The 12,500-nt window shown below is 43.6% G+C and overlaps 1 protein-coding gene across 2 annotated transcripts in view; it reads left to right on the forward strand.

The window, feature by feature from the left end:
• The first annotated feature begins 5,833 nt into the window (after nt 1-5,833).
• The window catches only part of tmc7 (transmembrane channel like 7), a 33,491-nt gene continuing 26,824 nt past the window's right edge, over nt 5,834-12,500 (forward strand). For both annotated transcript variants that reach the window (XM_081360310.1, XM_081360311.1), the window contains exon 1: nt 5,834-5,979. In XM_081360310.1, coding sequence (XP_081216436.1) covers nt 5,958-5,979 — 22 coding nt within the window. In that variant the 5' untranslated portion in view covers nt 5,834-5,957. The remainder of the gene's footprint in view (nt 5,980-12,500) is intronic.

Here is a 12,500-nt window from a genome sequence, read left to right on the forward strand (position 1 = left end):
CACTGCAGAGCTAAACCATTCAGTGCTTTGTAAGTGATCAGCAATATTTTAAAATTGATGCGATGTTTAATAGGGAGCCAGTGCAGTGTTGACAGAACCGGGCTAATATGGTCATACTTCCTGGTTCTGGTAAGAACTCGAGCTGCTGCGTTTTGGACCAGCTGTAGTTTGTTTATTAAGCGTGCAGGGCAACCACCCAGTAGAGCATTACAATAATCTAGCCTTGAGGTCATGAACGCATGAACTAACTGTTCCGCATTTGTCAATGAGAGCATATGACGTAATTTAGATATATTCTTAAGATGGAAAAATGCAGTTTTTTGTCAGTCTTTCAAATGAAAGATTGGTATCAAAGAGCACACCCAGGTTCCTGACCGACGACGAAGACTTAACAGAGCAGCCATCAAGTGTTAGACAGTATTCTAGGTTATTACGTGAGGAAGTTTTTTGTCCAATAATTAGAATCTCTGTTTTTTCAGAATTTAGAAGTAGGAAATTACAAGTCATCCAATTTTTTATATCCGCTATGCATTCTGTTAATTTTGTGAATTGATAAGTTTCGTTAGGTTTTGAAGAAATATAGAGCTGAGTATCATCGGCATAACAGTGAAAGCTAATGCCATGTTTCCTAATGATATCTCCTAATGGTAGCATGTACAGAGTGAACAGCAGCGGTCCTAGTACTGAGCCTTGTGGTACGCCATACTTAACCTGTGATCGATGAGACATCTCTTCATTTACTGCTACAAACTGATAACGGTCAGATAAGTATGATTTAAACCATGCTAGTGCATTTCCCGTAATGCCAACATAGTTTTCTAGTCTATTTAAAAGAACGTTGTGGTCGATGGTGTCAAATGCAGCACTAAGATCGAGTAACACTAATAGAGAGACACAACCACGATCGGATGATAAGAGCAAATCATTTGTGACTCTAACAAGAGCAGTCTCGGTACTATGGTACGGTCTAAATCCGGACTGGAAATCCTCACAGATATCATTTCTTTCAAGAAAGGAACACAGTTGTGAGGATACTGCCTTTTCTAATATCTTTGACAGAAAAGGTAGATTCGAGATCGGCCTGTAATTGACTAATTCTGTAGGATCAAGTTGCGTTTTTTTAACAAGCGGTTTAATCATAGCCAGCTTAAAGGTTTTTGGTACGTATCCTAGAGACAAAGACGAATTAATGATATTAAGAAGAGGATCTATGACCTCTGGAAGTATTTCTTTCAGTAGCTTAGTCGGTATAGGGTCTAACATACATGTTGTAGATTTAGATGATTTAACGAGTTTAGTAAATTCTTCCTCTCCTATAGCAATGAATGAATCAAATTTTTCCTCCGGGAGACTACAATGCACTGCCTGATGCGATACTGTAGTAGACGGTTGCATAGTTATAATTTTGTCCCTGATATTATCAATCTTATAAGTGAAGAAGTTCATAAAGTCATTACTGCTGTGTTGCTTGGAAACTTCGGTGCTTGAAGCTTTATTTTTCGTTAGTTTAGCCACCGTTTCAAATAAATACCTAGGATTATGTTTATTTTCTTCTAATAGGGTTGTAAAATAAGCAGATCTAGCAGCTTTTAAAGCCTCTCTGTAAGTAATTGAGCTCTCCTTCCATGAAATGCGAAATACCTCTAGTTTTGTTTTCTTCCAGTTTCGTTCCATTTTTCTGGCTGCTCTCTTAAGGGCCCGAGTGTGCTCGTTGTACCACGGCGTTGGACTATTTTCTTTAATCTTCTTTAAGCGCAACGGAGCAACTGTGTCTAAAGTGCTGGAAAAGAGAGTTAAAAGTTTCTGTTGCAATATCTAGTTCTTCTAAGCTATCTGAGATGCTGAGATGATGAAACTGATTAGGAAGATTATTAATAAAGCAATCTTTAGTAGCAGAAGTGATAGGTCTAACATATTTGTAACACGGAGTCGGCTTTGCAGCCTTGGCTAAATGTAATTTACACGAGACTAGGTAATGATCTGAGATGTCATCGCTCTGCTGCAGAATTTCAACGGCATCAACATCTATTCCGTGTGATAATATTAGATCTAGAGTATGATTACGACGATGAGTAGGTCCTGACACGTGTTGTCTAACTCCAATTGAGTTTACAATGTCTTTAAATGCCAATCCCAATGCATCTTTTTCGTTATCTACGTGTATATTAAAATCACCAACAATTAGTACTTTATCTGCAGTCAATATTAATTCTGATAGAAAGTCCGCAAATTCTTTGATAAAGTCTGTATGGTGCCCTGGTGGCCTGTATACAGTAGCCAGCACAAATCTCAAACGTGATTTATCGTTTACACTATATATTTTTACATTAAGCACCAATGCTTCAAAAGAATTATATTTAAAACTTGATTTCTTAGTGGTTTTGAAACTATTACTATAAATTACAGCAACACCACCCCCTTTGCGTTTCGGACGAGGCTCATGTTTATAACAGTAATCTTGCGGGGTGGACTCATTTAAAGTAATGTAATCGTTTGGTTGTAGCCAGGTTTCTGTCAAACACAGCACATCTAGGTTATTATCTGAAATCATATCGTTAACAACGAGTGCTTTTGAAGTAAGCGATCGAATATTCAGCAACCCAAGCTTTAGCATTTGCTCATCTGTAATATAGCTGTTTTTTATTTGTTGAACATCAATTAAATTTTTAACCTTAGATGGGTTTAAACGTTTTTTGGATTTCCAAATTCGGGGAACATTCACAGTCATGAATGCATGAACTAACTTTTCTGCATCAGAAACTGATAGCATGTTACGTAGCTTAGCAATGTTTCTAAGGTGGAAAAAGGCTGTTCTTGTAACATACGAAATGTGTGTGTGTGTCATCGGCACACAGATGAAGAGATACCCCACATCTAGATCAAACAGAACCCAAAGGGAGCATATACAGCTGAAACTGGACCGGGCCTAGAATAGAGCCCTGAGGAACGCCAGAGCCCAGGTTCACTTCAGAAGAACTGTGGCCCGATGCAGACTGAGTAACTCCTATCAGTTAAATATGAACAGAACCATAGTAGCACCGTACCCCGAAAGCCCACACACACTTCGAGACGAGACGTGAGCTGTGATCGAGCAGGTCAAACGCAGAGCTGAGATCTACAGACCAAAGCCACAGATCGTCTTCACAAAGAGAGTCACTGGGAACTGTGGGAACTGATTAGTGGTGGGATTAAGAGCAGAATCACTTACTGAAAATAGAGCATTGGGCCTATGGCTGTTAGATATGAAAGTCTTTACGTTTGTCAACATTAGCAGCTCGCTGGAAAGCAGAGAGGGAATCCTTTACCATTCCATAGGAAACATGTAGTACATTCTGTGTATCACTACACAACACCCTAGCAACCACTCTTAGCAACGCAACACATGTTTGATCTCACTGATATTGCTCATTAAAGCTTATAGAGTACTGTGAGAGATCGAGTAAGCGAGTGTAGACATAGCCCGAGGCCCAACCACGGTGACCCGAACCACGGTTCTGTAAGCCCTTGGTGGAGGAGAAGAGCACTGAACAAACTCACGGTTTCTCCAAAAGTTCATCTAACTACACATGCGTATCAGCAGATCATGCTGGGTGAGGGTGCCGATGAACACACACATTAAAGGGTTAGTTCACCCAAAAATGAAAATTCTGTCAGTAATTACTCACCCTCATGTCGTTCCAACCCCGTAAGAAGCCTATGGAGGAGTGATCAGCTCTCAGATTTCATCAAAAATATCTTAATTTGTGTTCCGAAGATGAACGAAGGTCTTACGCGGTTGGAACAACATGAGGGTGAGTAATTACTGACAGAATCTTCATTTTTGGGTGAACTATCCCTTTAAGTAAGGCCGTACACTTACTGTCCATCAGAGATGGGCCCTCGACCTGAAACTGCCTCAGACTCGACTTCTGCCTCGTTTACTACACAGATCCTCATCTGCATATATTTTGCATATGCATTTTCATCCACGTGATGTTTAACTGTACAAGACAATAGGAAAATATGAGATACGGATGAGCATCACATTACAAGGATAAAAAAAAAAAACACATTTAGTAGCCGATCCTTGCCTTGTTTTGAATAAATAAATCAAATAGTATAAAATACATTTCAGAGAAAGTTTTCTCAATCTTTTCCAGAATAGTATCTCACCAAATAGTACCTTGAATTGCTTATTAATGGGAACAGATAGGCCTCATGCGTTATTGATCATTATTTGCGTGTAAATATTTTCTCAGTCCATGAGTTCTGCTGCAAACACTGAAACACAGCACGCCTCAGGAACAGTGTCAACAGCAGAAATATTACTGTTTATTAGAATATACAACATGCTGTAACTTCTCGGAGATGGTGTCATGTAATTTAAGTGCTTAACTTCATTAACGAGAATGACGTATTTAATCTTAATGTGTATATCAGATAGTTTAAATCATTCTTTGATGTATTTAAACTGTTATTGTGAACATGCACTGTATTTATGATTAGGACTCATAATGAATATTAAAGTGGTTTTCCTTCATCAGTTCCTCAGATCATCATCGGTGTCTCCACTTACAGATGTACTTACACATTCTCCCGTCAGGTGTGTGTTTATAGATCACTGATCCAGGGCCTGTTCTGTGCGGTTATCACTGAGACCCAGGACAGGTGTGTGTTTATAGATCACTGATCCAGGGCCTGTTCTGTGCGGTTATCACTGAGACCCAGGACAGGTGTGTGTTTATAGATCACTGATCCAGGGCCTGTTCTGTGCGGTTATCAATGAGCCCCAGGACAGGTGTGTGTTTATAGATCACTGATCCAGGGCCTGTTCTGTGCGGTTATCACTGAGACCCAGGACAGGTGTGTGTTTATAGATCACTGATCCAGGGCCTGTTCTGTGCGGTTATCAATGAGCCCCAGGACAGGTGTGTGTTTATAGATCACTGATCCAGGGCCTGTTCTGTGCGGTTATCACTGAGACCCAGGACAGGTGTGTGTTTATAGATCACTGATCCAGGGCCTGTTCTGTGCGGTTATCAATGAGCCCCAGGACAGGTGTGTGTTTATAGATCACTGATCCAGGGCCTGTTCTGTGCGGTTATCAATGAGCCCCAGGACAGGTGTGTGTTTATAGATCACTGATCCAGGGCCTGTTCTGTGCGGTTATCACTGAGACCCAGGACAGGTGTGTGTTTATAGATCACTGATCCAGGGCCTGTTCTGTGCGGTTATCACTGAGACCCAGGACAGGTGTGTGTTTATAGATCACTGATCCAGGGCCTGTTCTGTGCGGTTATCAATGAGCCCCAGGACAGGTGTGTGTTTATAGATCACTGATCCAGGGCCTGTTCTGTGCGGTTATCAATGAGCCCCAGGACAGGTGTGTGTTTATAGATCACTGATCCAGGGCCTGTTCTGTGCGGTTATCAATGAGCCCCAGGATAGGTGTGTGTTTATAGATCACTGATCCAGGGCCTGTTCTGTGCGGTTATCACTGAGACCCTGGACAGGTGTGTGTTTATAGATCACTGATCCAGGGCCTGTTCTGTGCGGTTATCACTGAGACCCTGGACAGGTGTGTGTTTATAGATCACTGATCACTGTCTGAATCTCTCAGAGTTAGCACATCTATCCGTAAACATCTGTTAATAAAGACATATCTCCATAATCTGCTGCTCTAGAGTATCTCAGTGCGACTCCGCATCAGGGCAGTGTCTCGAACACATCGCGAGCTGGTCGGAGAACATCAGCAATCACGATGCTCTGGGAAACGCAGCCCAAGATCTTTATTAAACTTTTCAGCATTGACTGGTCCAGTTCTCGATTTACATGACGTCACTCAGGCTCATTCAGCCCGTCATGCACTGCGCACACACACACACACACACACACTGCTACAACAACAACAACATGGACCACAGTGGAACTGACGCGGATCTGCGTTAACAGAATCACAGTTTGATCCGGATCCGCCAATGATGGACGAGCCCGATGCGGGTGAGCTTATAATCTTTATAATGTTATAATGTTTATGATGACGATACTGTGTTTCATACGTGTTACTGTCAGAGTTTTGCGTGTAATTATTCACACAAATGAGTTTTAACACGAACACTGAGATGAAACGACGAGTTTACACACTCCGCTCGCTGAGGTGTTAGTTAGTTAGTTTGCGAATCAGTGAAACAGAAACCAGCGACACACTGAGATATGTGTGTGTGTTTCTCAGTTCTGGGTGAAATATATCATCACAGTTTCAACTAGAAAGATTAAAGTGATATTTCTTTCTTTTGCTTTCGCAACTCTATCAATGGAAAATATGCGCTGCGAGTCTCGACGTGTTTGATGAAGCAGCGACTGACGATCACAATACTGTATCTGATATCCTGTGTGTGTGTGTGTGTGTGTGTGTGTGTGTGTTCCTCCCTCGGTGATCAGATCATGTTACTGAAACTCATCCTGACGGGATTATGTTTCAAGTTTATGTTACACACACACATACACACTCATTCACACAAACACACACTCGCACACATTTATAATATATTTACACTGTTCAACAAACATTATTTTTAGGCTTTTTTAAATCATATATTTAAGTTATTTATCTTTATTTACTCAAGTCATAAGTAAAACATTTTCAAAATCTTAAAGTAAAAAAATGATGTTTTAGACAGGCATAAGCTATTAGGCTATATGTCAATCATAAACATTTATACTGTTTATTTTTATGATTTATGCTTCTTACATCTGTTAATTTCTCAGAACTGAAGTGTGTTTATGGCCAGATTTACCAGCTGAATCTTCAGATCTGCATCATCAAACACACACACACACACACACACACACACACACACACACACACACACACACACACACACACACACACACACACACACAGATGCTTTTAAACATGACACTATTTCACACATTCTCAAAGCTGAAATTAAAAACATATATGATAAATGTGTGTGTGTGTGTGTGTGTGTGTGTGTTGTGATGCGGAGCTTTAGGAGCGTCCCGTACTGAGACACTGAGACAGAGAAACAGACAGATTTACAATACGAATAGAGCAAAAACTGTCAAAGTGAAACAGGAAGTGAGCTGTCGGTCAGTTCTGTGTTTCTGTCAAACGCTGAAGAGCAAAGACTGTGAGTGAGTGAGAGTGAGTGTGAGAGTGAGTGTGAGTGTGAGAGTGAGTGTGAGAGTGAGTGTGAGTGTGAGTGTGAGTGTGAGTGTGAGAGTGAGAGTGAGTGTGAGAGTGAGAGTGAGTGTGAGTGTGAGTGTGAGAGTGAGTGTGAGAGTGAGTGTGAGAGTGAGTGTGAGTGTGAGTGTGAGTGTGAGAGTGAGAGTGAGTGTGAGAGTGAGAGTGAGTGTGAGTGTGAGTGTGAGTGTGAGAGTGAGTGTGAGAGTGAGTTTGAGTGTGATAGAGAGTGAGAGAGAACACACGCATCGTCTCACACATCTCAGCACACAACATCTTAAATAAAGCTCAGATTGGCTTTTTACCAAAACACCGCACATCCGACCACATCTATTCTCTCCACACTCTAATCAACAAGAACATCAACGACAAACAAAGGAAAATATTCGCATGTTTTGTAGACTTTAAAAAAGCATTTGACTCAATTTGGCATGATGGTCTACTGTACAAAATCCTAAAAACTGGCATCGGCGGAAAAACATTTGACATTATAAAATCTCTGTACACCAACAGCAAAAGTGCGGTGAAGATCGGTAACCACAGAACCGCGTTCTTCCAGCAGGGCCGTGGAGTGTGTGTGAGTGAGTGTGTGTGTGTGTGTGTGTGCTTCCAGCAGGGCCGTGGAGTGAGGCAGGGCTGCAGTCTGAGCCCGACTCTATTCAACATCTACATCAATGATCTGGCGTCAGTGCTGGAGAGCTCTACTGCGCCCGGCCTCACTCTACAGGGGTCAGAGGTCAGATGTCTGCTGTACGCGGATGACCTGGTCCTGCTGTCCCGCACACCTGAGGGCCTTCAGCAGAGCCTGTCCCTGCTGGAACAATACTGTCACGACTGGGCCCTGACAGTCAATCTGGACAAAACCAGAGTCATGGTGTTCCAGAAGAAAGCCCGATCTCAGGCACACAAACACCAGTTCCGGTATAAAGGCCATGTTCTGCGGTCTTTGGTGTTTTATGCCCCCAACGTCGCCTTCCAGGCAGCGAGGGGATGGGTAGGTTTAAGGTTGAGGGTAGGGTTAGCTGCCTCTAAGGAGCCATTGGGGGCATAAAACACCATCGAGCATGTTCTGCAGCACAGCTCTAGCTACAGATATCTGGGCATCGACATCAGCGCTTCGGGACGCTTCGGTCCGGCTGTGAAAACACTCGGTGAAAAGGCTCGGAGGGCTTTCTATGCTATAAAGTCACGATGTGGACACTTAAAATTACCCATTAAAACCTGGATAAAATTATATAATTCAATAATAAAACGAATAATTTTATATGGATGTGAAATTTGGGGACCAGTACTAAATTGTAAAAATTGGGATAAAACATCAGTAGAAAAATTACAATTGGAAATTGGCAAAAATATTCTCGGGGTTCACAGAAACACGTCCACTGCCGCCTGCAGGGCTGAGCTGGGCCTGTACCCGCTGAACATCGAGATCCAGAAGAGATGTGTTCAGTTCTGGCATCACCTCCATCAGTCTGATCCAGAGTCAGTGCAATATAAAGCCCTCCTCGCCAACGAAACCTCAGCAGAACCTCATCCTCTGAACACACTCGCTCTTCAACTCGTCCATCAGAATAGAATCCCCATCAACCCCAAACCTATCATTAAAGAAATCCACAAACATCTAAAAGACACTCATGATGAATCACTAAAAGCACATTTTGCCCTCCAGAATAAACTCCAATGTTACTCGACCCTCAATAGAACCACTAAATTGGCCAGTTATCTATTTATTAAACATTTTAAAGAAAGACAAATCCTCTCCAAATACAGATTAAGTGACCATGATCTAGAGATAGAGAGAGGAAGACATAGACTAACATGGACAGAGAGAGAGCAGAGGATCTGTAGACACTGTGACCTACAGCACATCGAGGATAAGGGAACACTTTCTGCTCTTCTGCTCTAAATACTCCAGTATAAGAGAAACCTTTCTGCCCAGATTTAAAATCTTGATTTCATCATTCTCTGAACTGAGTGACGCTGAGAAAATGTTCTTCTTACTGGGAGAAGATGATAGTACAGCTGCACTAGCGGCTAAATATGTGTTAGCTATTCACAACGCCAGAGTCAGCTAATTCTCTAGAGAGACCCACTGTATTTATTCATTTATTAGGATAGATTGTGTTTGTTTATCTATTTATTTATATTTACTATGCTACATATGACATGATCTATACATATATGTTTTGTTTGTTTTATTATTTATATATAATATGTTGATGCTTTGGCAACATTGTGTTACACAGTCATGCTAATAAAGCTCATTTTGAATTGAATTGAAATTGAGAGTGAGTGAGAGTGAGTGTGAGAGAGTGAGTGTGAGAGAGTGAGTGAGAGTGAGTGAGAGTGAGTGAGTGTGAGTGTGAGTGTGAGTGTGAGTGAGAGAGAGTGAGTGTGAGTGTGAGTGTGAGTGTGAGAGTGAGAGAGAGTGAGCGTGTGAGTGAGTGTGAGTGTGAGTGTGAGAGAGTGTGAGTGAGCGTGAGTGTGAGTGTGAGTGTGAGTGTGAGAGAGTGTGAGTGAGCGTGAGTGTGAGTGTGAGTGAGAGAGAGTGAGAGTGAGTGAGAGTGAGTGTGAGAGAGTGAGTGAGAGTGAGTGAGTGAGAGTGAGTGTGAGTGTGAGTGAGAGAGAGTGAGTGTGAGTGTGAGTGTGAGTGTGAGTGTGAGTGTGAGTGTGAGAGAGTGTGAGTGAGCGTGAGTGTGAGAGTGAGTGTGAGAGTGAGAGTGAGTGTGAGTGTGAGTGAGTGAGTGAGTGTGAGTGAGAGAGAGTGAGCGTGAGTGTGAGTGTGAGTGTGAGTGTGAGTGTGAGTGAGTGTGAGTGTGAGTGTGAGTGTGAGAGAGTGTGAGTGTGCGTGAGTGTGAGTGTGAGTGTGAGCGTGAGCGTGAGAGTGAGCGTGAGAGTGAGCGTGAGAGTGAGCGTGAGCGTGAGAGTGAGCGTGAGCGTGAGAGTGAGTGTGAGAGTGAGTGTGAGTGTGAGTGTGAGTGTGAGTGTGAGAGTGAGAGTGAGAGTGAGTGTGAGAGTGAGTGTGAGAGTGAGTGTGAGAGTGAGTGTGAGAGTGAGTGTGAGAGTGAGTGTGAGAGTGAGTGAGTGTGAGAGTGAGAGTGAGAGTGAGTGTGAGAGTGAGAGTGAGAGTGAGAGTGAGTGAGAGAGTGAGCGTGAGCGTGAGAGTGAGAGTGAGTGTGAGAGTGAGTGTGAGAGTGAGTGTGAGAGTGAGTGTGAGAGTGAGTGTGAGCGTGAGCGTGAGCGTGAGCGTGAGCGTGAGCGTGAGAGTGAGCGTGAGAGTGAGCGTGAGAGTGAGTGTGAGCGTGAGCGTGAGCGTGAGCGTGAGCGTGAGCGTGAGAGTGAGAGTGAGTGTGAGTGTGAGAGTGAGTGTGAGAGTGAGTGAGTGTGAGAGTGAGTGTGAGAGTGAGTGAGTGTGAGAGTGAGAGTGAGAGTGTGTGAGAGTGAGAGTGAGAGTGAGTGAGAGAGTGAGCGTGAGCGTGAGCGTGAGCGTGAGAGTGAGAGTGAGTGCGAGAGTGAGAGTGTGAGTGTGAGTGTGAGAGTGAGTGTGAGAGTGAGTGTGAGCGTGAGCGTGAGCGTGAGTGTGAGAGTGAGTGTGAGAGTGAGTGTGAGAGTGAGTGTGAGAGTGAGTGTGAGTGTGAGAGTGAGTGTGAGAGTGAGTGTGAGAGTGAGTGTGAGAGTGAGAGTGAGCGTGAGCGTGAGCGAGTGTGAGAGTGAGAGTGAGTGTGAGAGTGAGTGTGAGAGTGAGAGTGAGAGTGAGTGTGAGAGTGAGTGTGAGAGTGAGAGTGAGAGTGAGAGTGAGAGTGAGTGTGAGAGTGAGCGTGAGTGTGAGAGAGTGAGAGTGAGTGTGAGAGAGTGAGAGTGAGTGTGAGAGAGTGAGTGTGAGAGTGAGCGTGAGCGAGTGTGAGTGTGAGAGAGTGTGAGAGTGAGTGTGAGTGTGAGAGTGAGAGTGAGAGTGAGTGTGAGAGTGAGAGTGAGAGTGAGTGTGAGAGTGAGAGTGAGTGTGAGAGTGAGCGTGAGTGTGAGAGAGTGAGAGTGAGAGTGAGTGTGAGAGCGAGTGTGAGTGTGAGAGTGAGTGTGAGTGTGAGTGTGAGAGTGAGTGTGAGAGTGAGTGTGAGAGTGAGTGTGAGTGTGAGAGTGAGTGTGAGAGTGAGTGTGAGAGTGAGTGTGAGAGTGAGTGTGAGTACAGCTGCACTTGCGGCTAAATATGTGTTAGCTATTCACAACGCCAGAGTCAGCTAATTCTCTAGAGAGACCCACTGTATTTATTCATTTATTAGGATAGATTGTGTTTATTTATCTATTTATTTATATTTACTATGCTACATATGACATGATCTATACATATATGTTTTATTTGTTTTATTATTTATATATAATATGTTGATGCTTTGGCAACATTGTGTTATACAGTCATGCTAATAAAGCTCATTTTGAATTGAATTGAATTGTGAGAGTGAGTGAGAGATTGAGTGTGAGAGTGAGTGTGAGAGTGAGAGTGAGTGTGAGAGTGAGTGTGAGAGTGAGAGTGAGAGTGAGAGTGAGAGTGAGAGTGTGAGTGTGAGAGTGAGAGTGAGAGTGAGCGTGAGCGTGAGCGTGAGCGTGAGCGTGAGAGTGAGTGTGAGAGTGAGTGTGAGAGTGAGTGTGAGAGTGAGTGTGAGAGTGAGTGTGAGAGTGAGTGTGAGAGTGAGTGAGAGTGAGAGTGTGAGAGTGAGAGTGAGAGAGTGAGTGTGAGTGTGAGTGTGAGTGTGAGTGTGAGTGTGAGAGTGAGTGTGAGAGTGAGTGAGTGAGAGAGTGAGAGTGAGAGTGTGAGAGTGAGAGTGAGAGTGAGAGTGTGAGTGTGAGAGTGTGAGTGTGAGAGTGAGAGTGTGAGAGTGAGAGTGAGTGTGAGAGTGAGAGTGTGAGAGTGTGAGTGAGAGTGAGAGTGTGAGAGTGAGAGTGTGTGTGAGTGAGAGTGTGAGTGAGAGTGTGAGTGAGAGTGTGAGTGTGAGAGTGAGTGTGAGAGTGAGTGTGAGAGTGAGTGTGAGAGTGAGTGAGTGTGAGAGTGAGAGTGAGAGTGAGAGTGAGTGTGAGAGTGAGTGAGTGTGAGAGTGAGAGTGAGTGTGAGTGTGAGAGTGAGTGAGAGAGTGAGCGTGAGCGTGAGCGTGAGAGTGAGAGTGAGTGTGAGAGTGAGAGTGTGAGTGTGAGAGTGAGAGTGAGTGTGAGAGTGAGTGTGAGAGTGAGTGTGAGTGTGAGAGTGAGAGTGAGTGTGAGTGTGAGCGTGAGTGTGAGTGTGAGTGTGAGAGTGAGTGTGAGTGTGAGAGTGAGTGTGAGAGTG

The sequence above is a fragment of the Scardinius erythrophthalmus genome (genome assembly GCF_964197995.2).
Source record: "Scardinius erythrophthalmus genome assembly, chromosome: 3".
NCBI classification, from domain to species: Eukaryota; Metazoa; Chordata; class Actinopteri; order Cypriniformes; family Leuciscidae; genus Scardinius; species Scardinius erythrophthalmus.